The sequence below is a fragment of the Capsicum annuum genome, chromosome 1 (genome assembly GCF_002878395.1).
Source record: "Capsicum annuum cultivar UCD-10X-F1 chromosome 1, UCD10Xv1.1, whole genome shotgun sequence".
Classification (NCBI taxonomy): domain Eukaryota; kingdom Viridiplantae; phylum Streptophyta; class Magnoliopsida; order Solanales; family Solanaceae; genus Capsicum; species Capsicum annuum.
Window position 1 is genome coordinate 42,916,207 of NC_061111.1, and position 17,757 is coordinate 42,933,963.

The 17,757-nt window shown below is 34.8% G+C and overlaps 2 protein-coding genes across 2 annotated transcripts; both read left to right on the plus strand.

Annotated features, from left to right (window-relative positions):
* Window positions 1–9,511: 9,511 nt before the first annotated feature.
* LOC107854309 (protein LITTLE ZIPPER 1) lies at window positions 9,512–10,539 on the plus strand. The gene is made up of 2 exons (XM_016699316.2): window positions 9,512–9,906; window positions 10,169–10,539. Exons 1-2 carry the CDS (start codon window positions 9,785–9,787, stop codon window positions 10,374–10,376), a joined length of 330 nt encoding a protein of 109 aa, XP_016554802.1. The 5' UTR covers window positions 9,512–9,784; the 3' UTR covers window positions 10,377–10,539.
* Window positions 10,540–11,089: 550 nt separating this feature from the next.
* Window positions 11,090–11,788, plus strand: LOC107839436. The gene has a single exon (XM_016682958.1). The coding sequence runs from the start codon at window positions 11,090–11,092 to the stop codon at window positions 11,786–11,788; it is 699 nt and encodes a 232-aa protein (XP_016538444.1).
* Window positions 11,789–17,757: the final 5,969 nt, after the last annotated feature.

Genomic DNA, 17,757 nt, shown 5'->3' on the forward strand with positions numbered 1-17,757 from the left:
TATATATGTTTATTGTAGATAAGTAATTCGAAAAGACGGGAAGTCCATTTGAGACTAGTATTGAAGGTTGACAGTCAGGTATGTAAAGAATACTCTATACCATATCTTTGGCATGAAAGTGAACAATTGTTCTATTAAGAAAGTTTCCAAAGTTATTCAGTAACATGTGATCCATAATGGTTTTGTATGATGTCCTACGTTATCAATGAACTTGTTTCCACCCTACAAGATGTCAAGACATTACAATACTTACTTGTTTTCAAAATCTTACATGTTTATTGCACCAATGAATGTCAGAAGGTATCCGGTTACTCAATCAAGATCCATGTGCTATTACTGACTCCAAAACGTTTCATTGATATACCAATAAGTTCCTACTTTATTTTTATGGCATTGATGACTCCAAAACACTTCATTGATGTGCCAATGAGTTCTTACTTTATTGTTATTGTATTGATGGTCTATTTATATGTCTCTTATTGATGTATCATTGTTTCAAAGTATCAAAAATGCGGTGGCGACCGAAATAACAATTTCAAAGATTAATTGAACTAAGTGATGGAAGTTCTCTCTTATCGGATGGTATCCCAGGGGCATAAGCCTATCATGGGTCGATCCCTATTTATGTGTTTATGGGTGGTATCCCAGGGGCATAAGCCTATCATGGGTCGATCCCAGTTGATATGTACTGGAGGCAGCCTAATGGTCACAGTACAGTACAATAATGATTACAAAGATGATAAGAACGAAGGTGAAGGGATTGAATAAATACAATGTACAGGTTGTCACAAGTTCTAGTAAGTGTGGTCCACTTCTATTACGATTTATTCACTTGTTTCTGATTTCTATTGAGCTCCTATATCATATGTGATTATCTACAGCTTTACATACTCAGTACATATTTTGTACTGACGTCCCCCACGGGGGACCTGCATTTCATGTTGTAGGCACAGGTACCTCAGCTCATACACAACACAAGAAGGAGCCAGGATATCCAGCTGCTTTTGGTGAGCTCCAGTTTGCTTCGGGGCTTTCCGTGTCATATCCAGTCACTTTTGGTATTGTATAAAAGTTAGTTATATGGCGGGGTGTGTCCCGACCTTAGTTAAACTTTGTGTATTATCTAGAGGCTTTGTAGACCTAATGTACAGTCAAGGTGGTATTTTGTTAATAGACGTGATGGCTTCAACGGCCAAGTATTGTATATACATATATATGTGTGCTCGAGCTTATATAGGTGATTATTTTCTTTTATATGCGACATGATGTTGTTCGAATTTCGGATTGTCATAGAGGTATGCATGGGAAGTATAAGGTTATGAGCTGGTTCTCCCGGGCCTCCTCGGTTACGGGTGCTAGTCCGCCCCAATAGGATTTGAGGCGTGACATATTCCAAGATGTATCAGGACTCTGTGTTAACTGGAGAAAAAACATGTTTCAAGTAAATGAGGTTGTTAACATTCAATGTCTAGCTAATATATTGAGTTACAAGATAGAAAAGCTCGCAACTACCTATCTTAAAATGCCTTTAGGATATAACCACAAGGAGGTTGAGATATGGGATAAAATTATGGAGAAGACTGAGAATAAATTAGCCAGCTGGAAGACCCAATGCCTATCCTTAGTAGGTAGAACAACTTTGATCAACTCTGTTCTGAATGCTTTGCCTACTCATGTCATGTCTCTATTTCCTTTACCGGTTAAGGTGGAAGAAAAAATAGATAAATTGAGGAGAAATTTCTTATGATTAGACAACAAGGAAGGTAAAGGCATCCATTTAGTGAAATGACAAACTACACAACTCGATAAGCAATTGGGTGGACCTGATATTAATAATTTAAGGCTACAAAACACATGCTTACCATCAAAATGGATATGGAGGTTTGCTAAAGAAGATCGTGCTCTCTGGAAGGAAGTAATAAGTAAATATGGGCAAACTGATTAATGGACTTCCAACGCAGTGACCAGCACCTACGGTGTCTCAGTTTGGAGGACTATCTGGAATTTATGGCCCAATTTAATTGAGAATATATGCTATAGGTTAGATAGGTTACTAGGATACGACTCTGGAAAGATAAGTGGATTGTCGAGGAGTTTCTCGTGGAAGCTTTCCAGATTTATTCTCTTTTTGGGGTAATTCAGGAGCATTTATTGATGAAATTTGATCGCTTCAATGGTGGAACATCACTTTTAGCAGGCTTCTAAACGACTAGGAGGTGAAAAGAGTGGCTGAATTATTACAAAGACTGAGTGAATTTCTGGGCTTAAATGTTGAACCTGATACTATAAGGTGGAGGAATGAAAGAGATGCGAGATTTATTGTAGGTAGACTCTACAAAAGAGATCCTATGATATAACCTGGGAGAATTTCTGGTCCTTGAAAACAAGTTTTGAAGTGTAATATACCAATCAAGGTGATGCATTTCACATAGATGGTAGCCTGCTTAATTCAAGAGAAGCTGAAAAGAAGGAAATTCCAGATTGTCTCGAGGTGTTTCTTCTACAAGGAAAAGGAGGAAACAAACAACCATTTTTTTCTTCATTGTAAAGTCATTGCCTAGTTTAGATATATGTTTCTCAACCTTGTCCAAGGACCATGGGTGATGCTAGAAGATACTGCCGAACTCTTAAGCTGCTGGATGAGGAAAGAAGGTAGCAAGACATAAAAAAAGTGGTGGAGTATAATCCTTCATACATATGGTGGTCCATCTGAAAGGAAAGAAACAACTTATGTCTGGAGAATATTACTAATCCAATGCAGAAAGTTAGAAAATTGCATTAACACACTGTATTTTTTATGTAAAGAAGAGGATACAGGTGAAGTAGAATTGTTAACAGATTTTTTAGGCTATCTGTAATTATGATTATTTGCCCTTATAATTTTTTGGATGTTGCCAACATGTCCTTATTGCTAAGAATATCACTTTACCTTTCTCAAAACAACCTGTTAAATATCATTTTAAATAAGCAGATTAAGTTTTCTGACCAGAATTTGATTGGTATAATTTTTTTATTTTTAATCGATCTGATCACTTCTGTTTCAATAGACTTGATTTAGTTACAATGTTAAATATTGAATTGAAATTTCCACAAGAGGGGTTAAATATATAGACATACATTTGATATTGGAAATAATACATCGAAACACCCCTAAGCTTGTAGCCAAAACTTACTTTAGACCCTAAACTAATCGAGCAATTATAGACCCCCCTTAACAACTTTAAAGTGAATTTTTTACCCCCCTAAAAAAATTATACCACTCTCACTGCGGAGAGTGAAGTACACACGCCCTAATTTGAGCCATGTCATTGCCACATAAAAATTTTTTTTTTTAAAAAAAGTAATCCCGCACATATACAATTTTTATATACATATACTATTTTTATATATTTATTAAAAAAAAATTATAATTTCCTTCTTCTTCGAACCCCCCCCCCCCCCCCCCCCCCCCCCCCCCCCCCACCCCCCTTTCTTCCCCTCAGACCATTCCCCTCCCCCCCTCCCTCCCCCCTCTTCTCTTTCTCTCCTTCCAACCCTAATGCTTTCTCCTCTAATTTTTTCCATTAACACTATTAGATAACAATCATGAACAACAATTCAATTCATAATATAGACACACACAGAAGAGAATTAACATCACTCCTTCCATCGCACTCTCACGGCACTACATCACACACCATAAGTACACACATCACCATCCCTTCACAATACGCACATACTGAGATATACATATAGAGATTCTTCATTCACAGAGAAGGGCCTCCAATTTTCTGTGCTCACTCATAGCAAACAAACGCCCACACAGACTCCTAATTCCACACAGCACACACACGTAGAGACGATGGATTGAGGGGGTACGGTAATTGACAAAAATCAGAGTAGAGAAAGGGGAGAAATCATGGTAGAGGGGAATTTGAAAAAATTTATTTAAAACAATAAAGTTGTCAACTTTGAGACAATTTTGACATAAATTGCCTATCAAGTATCATAAATTTCACAATTTTTTAACTCAAAAACATAAAAGCTTCAATTCACAAACTTCTCAAAACATTCAATTTCACCTTTTACGAAACATTCCATGGCTTCGCCTCAATAAAGAAATGGAGTGGGTGAGGGGTTATGAAAAAGATAAAGAAATGATGTATTGGAGGTAGGGGGGGGGGGAACGGGAGGGGGGGCAATGAAGAAGATGAAGAATGGGAGGGGGTGGGGGGTGGGCAACGAAGAAGATGAAGAAGAAATAGTTTCCTACTTTTACATTATATATATATATATATATAAAATTTAAAAGGTGGGTCCCACCTTTTTCTACATTTTTTGGACCACTTACGCGCAAATTTTTAAAGAATTTGCCTTGTCAGCAATTTGGGGTGTAAAAAATTCACTTTAAATTTGTTAAGGGGGGTATATAATTGCCCGATTAGTTTAGGGTCTTAATTAAGTTTTGGCTACAAGTTTAGGGGTGTTTCGATGTATTATCTCTTTGATATTGTCATAATTTAGAGCATTTTTTTTTTTCTTATATATTAGTTGTCTTTTTTGTTATTGTATATTAGTTATTTTGGTTTAGTATTTTTTAAAAGATACATAACTTAACTTAACTTCACATATTAATATGATTATTAATAAAAGTAAATATTAATTCTAGTTAATAAAATGTTAGTCATTTGTTTAAAATATATTAAATGTTATTGTTAAAACATTATTTATCAATATGGAGTTTGAGTTGTTTAATTGAAAGCTCTAAAATATTTTTAATGAGAAAATTAGATAACTTTTTCTTTCTTTCTTTCCTTTTTTTTTAGATAATTTTTTTAAACGTATTTCACAATCTTCATTATTACTTAAAGTGAAGTTGAAATCATAAAATTTACTATTAAAATTTTTAAAATCTCAAAATTTTTAGAAAAGTAAAATAATTATTTTACTAATCTTATCCTGAGTAACCCTCAAACTCTTTGGTGTCTTTTTCCATGCCTAAATGTCGAAATTGTTGCCCATCTATCATTCACGACGGTTCATCATTGTCTTCAAAATTCACATGGCCTTTTCATATTTTTTTTTTCTTTCGGTCAACATTCTAATTGCCAAACTCAAGAATACAATTACTAGATGAAAGAGTTAGCAGTGTCTACATTAGCTTGCTTCACTACTATGTTTTTTTCATTCTTGATTTTGATATGTCTTACTTGAGTAAATAATCTATCGAAAACATCGCCTCTATCTTTACAAGACGAGTAAGACTGTGAACACATCATACGCTCCATACTCAATCTGTCAGATGCACCGAGTATATCGTTATTGTAAATTGTTGGTAGTCGTAGCAGGCGGAGCAATAGCTGAATTCAAACTATTGAATTAAGGGACCATTTGAATTGTGTCCACAAGTATTAATTAATTGGATATACACCACAAGTCCACAATCTTCTTCTTCCTCCCATAATCATGAACAAGACTACAAGAGAAGAGAAAAAAGATAGGGGTTTAATGATGGTAATGGAGAAGTAGATAGAGAGCTCTATTTTGGCTCCTTTTGACTCTCCACCCCCCTCATTCACATGCACTTGGAACTTGCTTCACCTGTCCTTTTCTACATTACAAAAAATACAATTCCAAGGCCTTAAATTTATTTATTTATCACTAATCTTTTTTTTTTTTTATTTATTTTTTATTTTTTATGTAGTCCAAAATTAATATATTACCTTGTTTCTTTTTCGTCATCGTGGATGATATATCATGTGATATCTTAGCCAATTCTCCAATAAATAGGTTGCCATTTGATTGCAGTTGAGACCATATAAAGCAAAAAACAGATGAAAACATGAAGAAAAGAAAGAAGTCCCCCACCCCAAGCCAACCCACAAAAAAAGGTTGCCATTTAGCATAGATGTTGGTAATGACTTTGTAGATAAACTATCTAATTTGAGTGATTAGTCGATACTAAGGATAAATTAGTTACATTATATTTTCTTATATTTAATGAATAACTAGGTTCAAAAAGATAAGCATAACCACAAAGGAATGTTACCATATGTTATTATCTTAATGACTATACTAACTTTGTGGATAAATTGATATACTTTTAGTAGGAAATTTGTTATAGTTTAATCACCATTTAAGTAATTTACTCCCATTAAAATAGCTTTCCTTCAATTCTTACAAAACGAGCAAGCTAATTAGTTAAATCCTTGACAAACAATGTGAATATTCTTGGTAATATTAAGAACAACATATAATCAGTAACAGTTTCTTGTCTGATACAAATATATATTTAAATTGTTTGGGAAAGTTTTGTCTGCTTATTTGTCTTCATAAACATTAGTCAAATTAAATCTTTGACTGCTAAATGGAATTAAACCCAAAAAGGCATTCTTTAACAACTACTAAATCCAACTTTAATCAAGGCAATTGTCTCGTATTTCAAAAATAGAATTTTCTTTTTTACTTGTTACTTTAACATATCAAGAAAAATCAATTATTTTTTTCATGGTTTGGCCTCATCATTAATTACTTATTTTTGAAATTATTTGCCAAGATCTAAAACTATATGTCAATCAATATAGGTATTGTAGTACAATATCGTATTAATCATTACTCTATCCGCTCACTTTTACTTATCATATTCCGTTTTTCAAGAGTCAAATTATATAAATTTTGACTAATATTCTAAAATATATATTTTTTTAACGTATTAATATGAGAAAGGTTACAACTTTTAATATTTTTCGTATAGTCTTCAAACACCTAAAATTTAACTATAAAATTCTATAATCTAATTCAATTTAGCCTAAAGATTAGTCAAATTAGATCTTGTGAAATGGAACGTGATAAGTAAAATTAAATGGAAAAAATATTTCTTAAAGAACATATAAAATTTAAAGTGGACAAATAAAAATAAAAAAGAGAGTAATACTTTTCTCTGCAATCAATTACTAATTAGCGGTAAATTCCACAGGCCAATGTAATTCAAAGTAGATAAATAAAAATAAAGCGAGAGAGTAATACAGTAGTACTATTTTTCTTTGTAATCAGAGAAAATGGTTAAAAGTCCTCCAACCTTTACTTCAAATTTTAACTACACACTTATATTTTGCGGGGTTCCTATGACCCCCTGAACTATTTTAAAGTGGAATTATTATCTCCTGAACTATTTTAAAGTGGAATTATCACCCTCCCGAAAACTGACAACCAGTCATTTGGGATATGGTGTGATGCACGCGCTGCCACATCATTTTTTTCCTTTTTTACTCTAAAAATATTAATTATTTCCCATTTTGCTTTTTTCTTCAACCGAATTTCATTTCCTTTCTTCTTCCCCATTTCGCTTTCTTCTTCAACCCAATTTCTTCTTCCCACGTCATTTCCTTTCTTCTTCCCCATTTCCCATTTTGCTTCATTTTCTTCTTCAACCCAATTTCATCTTCTTGAGTCAAAGATATAATTCATGGGGAAAAAAAATGGTGGATTAATGAATTCTGGGAAAGAGAAAATCGGAGAAATGAGTTGGAAATTATATATGGCATTGTGGGTTATGCTGAAAATTATATATGGCATTGTGAAATTCAAAGCTTTGAGCTCACCAATAATGACGATCTTGAGCAAAAAAAGAGAGGAAATCGAATTTTTTGAATTTTTTCAAGTTTTTTGAATTGAAATTCCTCATCTTTCTCATTCAAGAATTCATTAATTGAAGAAATCTTCTTGTTTTCTTAGTTCAAGTATTTTTTGGTTTCGATAATAAAATTTTTCAAATTATCAGAAAACACCATTAATGAGTTCTCGCCATTAATAAGTTCAAGAAAGATGAGAAATGAAATTGGAGATGAGGAAGATGAGGAACTCCATTAATGAGTTCTTAAATTTTTGTTCTAAAAAAAGAGAAGAAGACATGACGTGACAATTAGAATTCATTAAGAAAAAGTAATAATTAAAATATTTATTATACTATTAAAAATAATGACGTGACAATTAGAAAATAAAGAATTTAAAGTGAAATGGAGTCAACTGACGTGCCCATGGTCACGTCCATTGATAGGTCAATAATTAGGGGTAATAAATTCGATAAAAATAAATTTAGAAAGGTAATATGTCACCTTTAAAAGTTGAATGTGTAATTAAAATTTCGATTAAAAATTAAAGGGGTAATAGATAATTTTCTCTTATAATCAATCACTAATTAACAATAAATTCCACAAGCCAATGCAACTTCTCTTTCTCCCTTTTGGACTTTGAATGCCTCGACTAAATAAACATCTAGGCTTTGCCTATGTTACATCAATTCGTTAAATTCCAGTATACTCCATTGGTTAGTATAACACGAAATTCTTCAGCTTTTTCCACGGTCGTACTTTTATTATTGAAGGAGTGTAATCATGATATTATCAAAAGGAGGAATGAACTAAATTTCAAAAAAAGTGACCACCAAGTTGCTGTACCACTTGGTATGTAATGCATTTTCCTTTCTTGTTTCACAATTTGATGATATCTAAGTTTCGATAAAGTAACGAAAATGAAAATGGTTTATATGTACTCTTGAGCAATTTTAATTTTTTAAATTGGATAGTGTTAAATGATCACCAAAATTTGGTTTAAGTTTGATCATAATAATAAAAAGATTATATTATTCTTTCTTTAAAATAGATAAAATTATTTAATTTTTAAAGTAAAAAGGTAAAAATATTCAAAAGTCAACTAGTTCATAATATGAACATAACTTTTTTTTATTGTGACAAAAAAATTATAGCCAAAAGGACTTTTCCTTTTAAATTAATTCAAGAGAGTTTTTTTTTTTTTTAATCTCTATCTAATATTTAACAAATTCTGTCTTTTAAATTCTGACGAAATTGCAATTTCTGTTACTATTTTGGTCTATTTTCTAGAGGCCAATTAATGCAATTCTTTTGTAGTGCTGCTTCTGTTATTTCTATGTTCAGTCCGTTTAATTTTTGTATTGTAATTTCTATAATTTGATGAGACTTTCTTGATGTTCCTGATTAAATTATATTTTTTCTCAATTTTCTTAAAATTTAACAAATGATTTTTTTTTAGTACTTGGCACAATGAAAACTCAAAATATGCACTTTTGACAAACTTAAAGAACCAAATCTCCTACTCTAATAATTTCTTTTTTAAAAATTGAAAATAGTCAGATTTCAATCATTTCATCAAACTAGTTATTTTGGGACTCTTTTCCTCTTGGATTGAGATAGTTATGGAGCTAACATGGTTATGGTGCAGTGAATGAGGCTGTTTCACTCTTTATTAGAGGTCAAGAGTTCGACCCTGTATATGGAGAAAACTCTGTTGGAAGCGCTGTCACCTTAATGGACTCTGCAACGCGCGATTTAAATTAGTCGAGGCTCAGATTAGAACACCGAATACCTCACGGAAAGCCGAAAAAAAAAAAAAAAAAAAAGAGAGTTATGAAAAAGTCCAAAGAAACATTTGAATTAATCCTATTTGTATTGCTCTTCCTCTCTTTTCTTCTTCTTCTTGAGATGTGGTTTGGCAACTTTGTTGGCCTTTTGTAATCATGAGGACCTTAGTGTCATCATTGCTGTGGAAAAATATACTCTTTCCCTCTTCCCCTCTTCTTCCTCTCACCATAATCAACTCTTTTCCCCTCATTACTATAAATTATCCATCCTCTTTGCACCTTTTTTCCTCTACTCAAAACTTGATTATTAACTCATAATATATATACTCTTAATTTTCAGTCCCTCTCCTTAAATTTTTTTATAGTATTACTTTGTCTCACATTTTAGTTCTCTTATTGAAGATCAAAATGTGCCATGGAGTATCAGATTTAGAGTCATTTCAGACTTCTTGCTACACAGATCTAGTCCATAGGCCAGACCCAGAGCCATCTAAAACAGCCAAGGCACATGTGGTCAGTCTAAGAAGAAGGTTAGTAACTAAGTTTCAGTTATTTTGCATCATCAATTGGTTTACAAATAAGGGGTAATATTAATATATCCTTCATAGCAAGCATGATATATATGTTATGAAAATAGAGTTATAGCCAGTTGTAAATTAATTATGTTAATGACTTACCATAACAGACAACTTCTAATAGCAAGCATGATATGCTAAAATAAGTAACAACATGCTATAAATTATGCTATAGAATAAGTTTAATGTTTGATCAATTGATTTGTCATATGTGTAGGAATGGTGAGAGATTGTCAAAGGAAAGGGCAAAGTTGAGGAAATTGAAGAAAATAATGAAGATGAAGAACTTGAAGCTCTACATGGAAAACAAAACCATTATTGAAGAGAATGAAAAATTGAGAAAGCAAGCTCTTCTTCTTCATCAAGAAAACAAAGCCTTGTTCTCTCAGATGCTAATTCAACAAGTTTCTCAAAACCCCAATTAATAACCACAATTAATAATATATATACTAGTGACTAAGCTAGTTAGCATCATATATATATATATATGATAATAGAGATAATTAATTAATTAAATCACTATTTAGCTAGAATACACGTAATACCTATCAAGTTATTTTAATACAACCCTCTTCATTGTTATCGATTGATTATTTGTACTAGTATTTTATTTTTGTCATCTTGTATTCAATTTCTTATCAAGTGGTGGAATAATAATTTAATACTAAAATTTTGAAGGCTTTACTAATTAGTTGAGGAGTGTTCATGATTAAAAAAAAAAGTTGAGAAGTGCTCATGCCGAATGCTGACGACCCATATTTTATGAAATGTTTTTTAATTTAATATAGATTTGAATAGTGAATTATGTGATTAATTATTGACCCTTGAAGAAAAAATTTATTTATACGCTAGGCCTTCATGCGAAAATGTCTAAAAGTTTAGTCAAGTATATGCCTTGCCATCACAAAAAAATGTGTGAACATACCAACCCCAGCCATGACAGTATGTCCAAGATTGAATCGATCACAAAAATCGGTCACAAAATCATTAAAGCAATGACTTAGAGCTTCAATTTTTTTTTTTAAAAAATATGTTCTCTGTATATATAGTTTCAATGAATAGATAATCAATAATTAAGTTGCACTGTGAGTCGTAGAGAGAGAAGCTCTGACTTCTCTCTAGAATTCCACCACCTACAATGAATCCTATTCAATCGGGCCCACCAGATCCTATGGCTCTGGATAATAATCCAAGTATGAACTACAAGAAGGCCCTCAATCAAGTCGTTCCGAGTACTGAAAATATTATACCGAATCCAGTTAATTTCAGGAATAAAAAGAATGAGTACATGTGTTTGGATAAATCAGCAATCCATGACCAGCTACATGATACAATTGTGCTGACGGAGGAGGAAAAAGCTAGAATACATCGCCCATGGGCCTACTCCGTAATAATCAGACTGACACGACTACGAGTTAATCATGCCTATCTGAAAATCCACCTGTCTATTCTGTGGAAACCCACGAAGGATTTAATACTAATAGATTTGGGTAACGACTACTTCATAGTCAAATTCCTCAAAGAGGAAAACATGCTCATTGCTCTTCAACGAGGCCCATGGTTTGTAAATGGGGCTTTCGTATCAGTACGAAAATGGCACCCAAACTTCGTCGCATTGGAAGTCATGGAAAACCTTATTGCAATTTGGATTCGCTTATCTGAATTACCTATGGAGTACTATGACCACTCTATACTATCAAGAATAGGTAGTAAAATGGGTAAACTGGTGAAGATAGATATTTGCACATCGGCAACCTTTAGGAGCAGATATGCACGAATTTGCATCGAAGTACCTCTGAGGTTCCGGTCAAAACACACATCTATCTCGAGGGATTGAAACAAAAAATTATCTATGAAGGTGACGGTGTTTTGTGTACACAATGCGAAATGATTGGGGCATACCTACCTATCTTGCCCACTGCGTCACCCAAGTGACACAAAGACGGAAGTGCTCAATGCGTCAACTTCTAAGAGTGGAGGATAATGAGGCTTCAGCCGCAACATCGAAGGTAAAAAAGACAACAATATCATTGACAATCGGAGAAGATACCTAGCAAGTTGTCACCTCCAATAAACACAATAAAACCAACAAAAAAGCAATTACGCAATCTGAAAATGGAGGTAAGACCACGGTAAACCCCCCAAACACAAGAATAACCTCACTCGCTGCAATGAAACCGGTGAGGATATTAATGTTAAAATTTTCGACGCGGACACGGGTAAGTTCTCAGATAAACAAGTTTTTTAAATATGTAGCAAAAGCAAAATCCCTAGGATTCCCATTACCAAAATCCAAAACTAATTACAAATCTAATGTTTCCATCGAAATAGTCACTAAACCAAATACCTTTGCTTCTTTGAACTTTGAGGCGGCTGGTGGTGATATCACGACCAGCCTGGCAACCCAAGAGAAAATTACAATTATGCCACTCCAAAGTGGCACAGTAAATGACCCATATTTACTGTTAAGCCTAGTATGACCTCTACTATACCTCTAGGAGGCGTTGAGCTATCAACTTCCTAAGGAGCCGCTACAATGGCCAATGATATGATGATGCGTTAGCCCAAACAAAACGTGGGAAAATTTAGAGTAATACAGTCAATAAACCAAAATAGTATTTTTAGCTGAGAACCACTTATTAATGATAATAAAAATAGTGAACAAATCTGTTGTACAACTTTACTAGATTTGGACAATGGGACCATAAAATATTCAAACTATCTCTTTTCCAATATCCTAGGAACCCCAATAAATACTGGCTCCGCCTTGTCTCACTTCAACATTTTCAAACAAACCTTTATAAATAATTATGACCAGGCGTCCACGCAGAACCCAAACCTCCAAACTGCGAGACAAGCTAGACGAAGCAACTACCTTCTCACAACAACAATGAATTCAATCAACCCACCTCTAACCCAAATCTACTTACCCCCAATCCACTTGTATCTAGTGTCGGGGCTACCGGAGGGGACAACTCCAATTTACTCGACACCGGTGGCCCCACTAAACCCAAACCCATCATCATGGGTGGAGATGGAACTACAGGGACAAGACCTTGTCATAACAACGTATATGGACAACAGAGAGGTAATGCTCATAGTTCATACGCCAGAGCTACTAGCTTACATAGCATCAGAAGGATTGAGACGAGCAATGGAGCTGTACATCAGCCACTTATGGATGTCGACAGTCCTCTAAGCTCCGATGATCCTACCAGTCCCAGCCATCCCGTTATTCCATATACCAACATGGGAGACACCGTCAGTTTCGATGGCTCAGCCTCAGACGCCATTTTCTGCGATGAATCTGAGTACTCCTCCCCACTTCCCGAACTTCCACAACTTCATGGACATCGATACCTTGTACTACCATTAGCATCATCTTCTCAGGTACCTCCAAATATCATTTTAGTTCATCCCGACCTGTGAATAGATCAACTCGAGAAATAGAGGAAGCTTTAGAGGTCATGAGAGAAACAAGAATCGAAATCACTGTACTAAAGGATATAAAAGTAATAGTGTTCAACGACAAGTACGCCAAGAAGTACATCCTCATCTGTCCCCAAAACTTAGTAAAGACTTCATTAGACATACGCCGCCCCTTCAATCCCCATGTGAGGAATTATGTGTTGATCATGAACCCAATGGTGACAGACCAAGATTCCCCCTCAACAAACTCTTCAAGGGTAACTCATTTGATAAACCCACCCCATAGGAACAGATCCATGAACTTAATCATATGGAACTGTAGGGGTGCCAATGGGTAGGACTTTAGGCGTAACTTTAGATCCTTGGTGGACTGACACAAACCACCACTGGTGGCTTTGCTAGAAACCAAAATGCAAGACCACCTGCTACTACTCAATGACTTTTCTTTCAACTGAGTCATTGAGATCCTTGCAGTTGGGAATGTTGGTGAGCTTGCAGTTCTGTGGGATGGTTCATTGCTGGACTTGGATGAAGTTGCTACTACAGACCAGGAGATTCATGCCATTATTAAGGTAAGAAATAAAAATAACTCTTGGCTATTTAACTGCATTTATGCTAGCAACATTAGAGACAAACATAGGATTTTATGGCAAAATATTAAGAACACAAAAGACACTAACCCAGGTAAGTGGTTGATTGGAGGGAACTTCAACGAACTACTCTTTTTTTTTGAAAAAAAAAGAGGTAAGCAAATTAATAACTCTCGTGCTTCGGATTTTTTAGATATGATTAAACACTGTGAATTTTTTGATTTGGACTATAAGGGAAATAGATATACGTGGCTAAATAAAAGACTTGATAGGATTCTGGCTACTGATGAGTGGTTATCTGGCTATCCCGATGCTCAGGTCACATACCTACCTCGCACACACTCAGACCATTGCCCGCTTCTATTATCAATCTTTAAAGACTATCCTACTTTTCATAGAAAATTCTTTAGATTTGAAAAAATGTGGACTACTCACCCGGATTTCATTAATGTAATCTCTCAAATCTGGGAGAGTAACCCACCGCTAGCCCATGCTGTCAAAATTTTCGAACGTGAAGCGTCTGCATGGGCATGCAAGAACGTGGGCAATATTTTTTAAAAAAAGAATAAACTACTGCGTAGGATCCAAGGTATCCAAAATTTTGAAACCTACTACCATAGCACCTTCTTAAAGTAGCTAGAAGTGAGGCTCATAAATGAGTTCAACCAAATCCTCAAAATGGATGAGGACTACTGGAAGTTAAAATCTAGAATAACTTGGCTTAATGAGGGTAATGCAAATACAAAGTTTTTCCACACCTCAATCATAATTAGGAGAAGAAAAAATAGAATTACTGCTCTCAAGTTAGATGACAATACCCTTTTTCATGAGCAAGTCGAAATTATAAATCACACTTTCTCTTACTTCCATAACATGTTCAAAACTAACCACCAAAAAACGTTCAAAGTCCCTATCCTAAAAAGAAAAATTGGTATATCTGAAGAGGATAAAGTAGATTTGGGACGGATACCCTCTGAGGAGGAAGTTAAGCAAGCCGTCTTTTCTTTTTAACCTTTTAAAGCCCCCGGGCCCGATGGATTGCATCCTTACTTATATAAAAAATACTGGAATATAATCAAACATTCTGTTTTGAATTTCTGCTACAAAACGTTCCAAGACGCAAATACAGATAACTCCATAAATACTACTCATATCTGTCTTATCCCTAAAATCCCAAATGCCCAATCCTTAAAAAATTATCGTCCAATAAGTCTTTGTAACATTTCCTATAAAATAATTACTAAGATCATCTCCAAGCGTCTAAGACCTATCATGGATAACATAATTGGCCCATGCCAAACAAGTTTCCTCATGAATAGACAAGCAGCTGACAATGCTATCATTGTCTAGGAAATTATTAGTAAATTTAGAAAAATGAAGGGCAAGAAAGGGAACGTCATCATGAAAATTGATTTAGAAAAGCCGTTTGACAAAATTGAATGATTCTTTATCAGGCATACTCTGCATTGCTTTAACTTCCCTTCCAACCTTATTAGTCTCATCATGTTTTGCATTTGCACTAGTTCTGTAGCAATTTTAGTTAATGGCACGAGAACCGATTTTTTCAGCCCCTCAAGAGGAATTAGACAGGGAGACCCAATGTCACCCTACATATTTATTCTGTGAATGGAAGTACTGTCCCACAACATCAATCAAGCACTTTCCAACAACATGTGGAACCCTATCCAAATTGCTAGGTCAGGACAGTGCTTGTCACACCTCCTTTTTGCTGACGACTTAGTCCTAATTTCCACTATTGACAAAAACAGTTGCACCAACATAAAGAATATTCTCTTGAATTTTTGTAGTTGGTCGGGCCAGAATATTAATTTTGACAAATCCAAGATCATGTTTTTTGCCAGCTGCAGTAAACACATAATAAAAGATATTACCAATATCCTAAACATCCGTCCATGTAAAAACTTTGATAAATATCTTGGTTGTCCTATCTTTAGCAAAAAGCTTTCTGGCTGAAAGTCCAGGTTTCTCTCCATAGCGGGAAGAACTACCCTGGCTTAAGCATGCCTTAATAGTATTCCCACACATATTATGCACTTCATTAAGCTACCGAATGACGTGACTAAGAAAGTTGATAGAATTCAATGAAATTTTGTCTGGGGGACGAATGACACCACTAAAAAACTGCATTTAGTCGGATAGGATACCCTAGTGAAACCTAAAGAGCTGGGAGGCCTGGCCATGCAAAAATCAAGCTTAAAAAATAAGGCTTTGCACACAAGATTGGTCTGGAGAGCTCATGTGAATCCAAATTCCCTATGGACCGCCGTGCTCCAACACAAATACAACAGGAGCAACCGACATTTTGATACTAAATGTATGAGAACTTCTAGTTCAACTTGGAAAAACATAGTGGAGGGATGAAAAATCTGTTCAGGCAATGGCAGGAACATTAGAGTGTGGAAGGATGCTTGGTCCTCCTTTGCTACCCATCTAGCCAACCACACACCGTTAAGCCTAAAAATGAAAAACCTAACGGTAGATAATATTATCAAAAACGGTAAATGAAATTTTAGCCAAATAGGTTATCAATTATCTCAAAACATTGCTACCACCATTCAGACTACCTTAATCCCAAACAACGAGTGCGTACGGGATAAACTTAAATGTTTTTTGGTATATTGTGGGAAGTTTTCTACAAAACTAGCTTATCAATATATCCTCAATAGGACTGTCCTTCCAACAAGCTCTACAGACTCCTTTAAATGAATTTGGAAGCTTCAATGCCCTAACAAAATTAAATTCTTTATATGGCTATGCTCCCGCAATAGATTGACCTACGCCATGTAGGATTAGGCGTTGACCCCCTATGCAAGCACTGCAAGATAACCGAAACCATTAATCATATCTTTAGAGAATGTCCTAGGGTAATTGCATTTTGGAAGATTACCAATCTAGCTGCAATATTGGACTGTACTGCCCCATGAATATTAAGGATTGGATAAAAAATGCTGGAAAATGAAGGATGTAAAACTTGGTAAGCATCTCAGTTTAAAGGACGCCTTTTCTTTTTACTTATGGAATATGTGGCTTACTAGAAACAACAATATTTTTAATAACAATTTTGTGCCAATTCCAATTAGGGAGCCTTATGAAAGAGCTATGGAGTACCAGTTCTTGGCAGTGCGATATTTGGTAAAAGAAATACATGTTCAGCAACAATGGTGCCCTCCAATAGATGGCCTAAAACTTAACATAGATGGGTCCTACGACCACAAGTCAGGTTCAGGAGGAGCGGGGGGTATTTTCAGAGATAGTAGGGGAAACTGGATTAAAGGTTTTATGAAAAAAATAAGTGTTAAAAATTCGGTTGGAGCAGAAATTAGGGCCCTCTATATGGGCCTGGAAATAGCTGTTCAATTAAAATGTTCTAACATTTTCATTGCTATTGATTCTGTAATGCTAGCAACTGCTTGCAATAAGGATACAGAGCCTAGTACTAATCTAATATTGTTATGCAGGGGTCTTCTTCGGAAGCTGGGGGATCCTCTCGTCAGCCATGAAGAAGGACCAACAAATTTGCGGATATGCTAGCAAAGGAGGGCAGAAGTATGGAATCACACCCTTTTTTTGAAGAATGGACAGTTTTTCCGTTGTTTACTTGTAGGACTATTCAAATAGACAAAGAGGGAACTTCTTTTGCTGTACCTAATAGGCTCGTAGCCCCGGATATTAGTAGTAGTTTTTATAATGTTGAACTATCTCCTTTTATGTACTCTAACCCAGCTTTGCTATGATACATATTAAATAAATAAAAGATTTTTGTTTG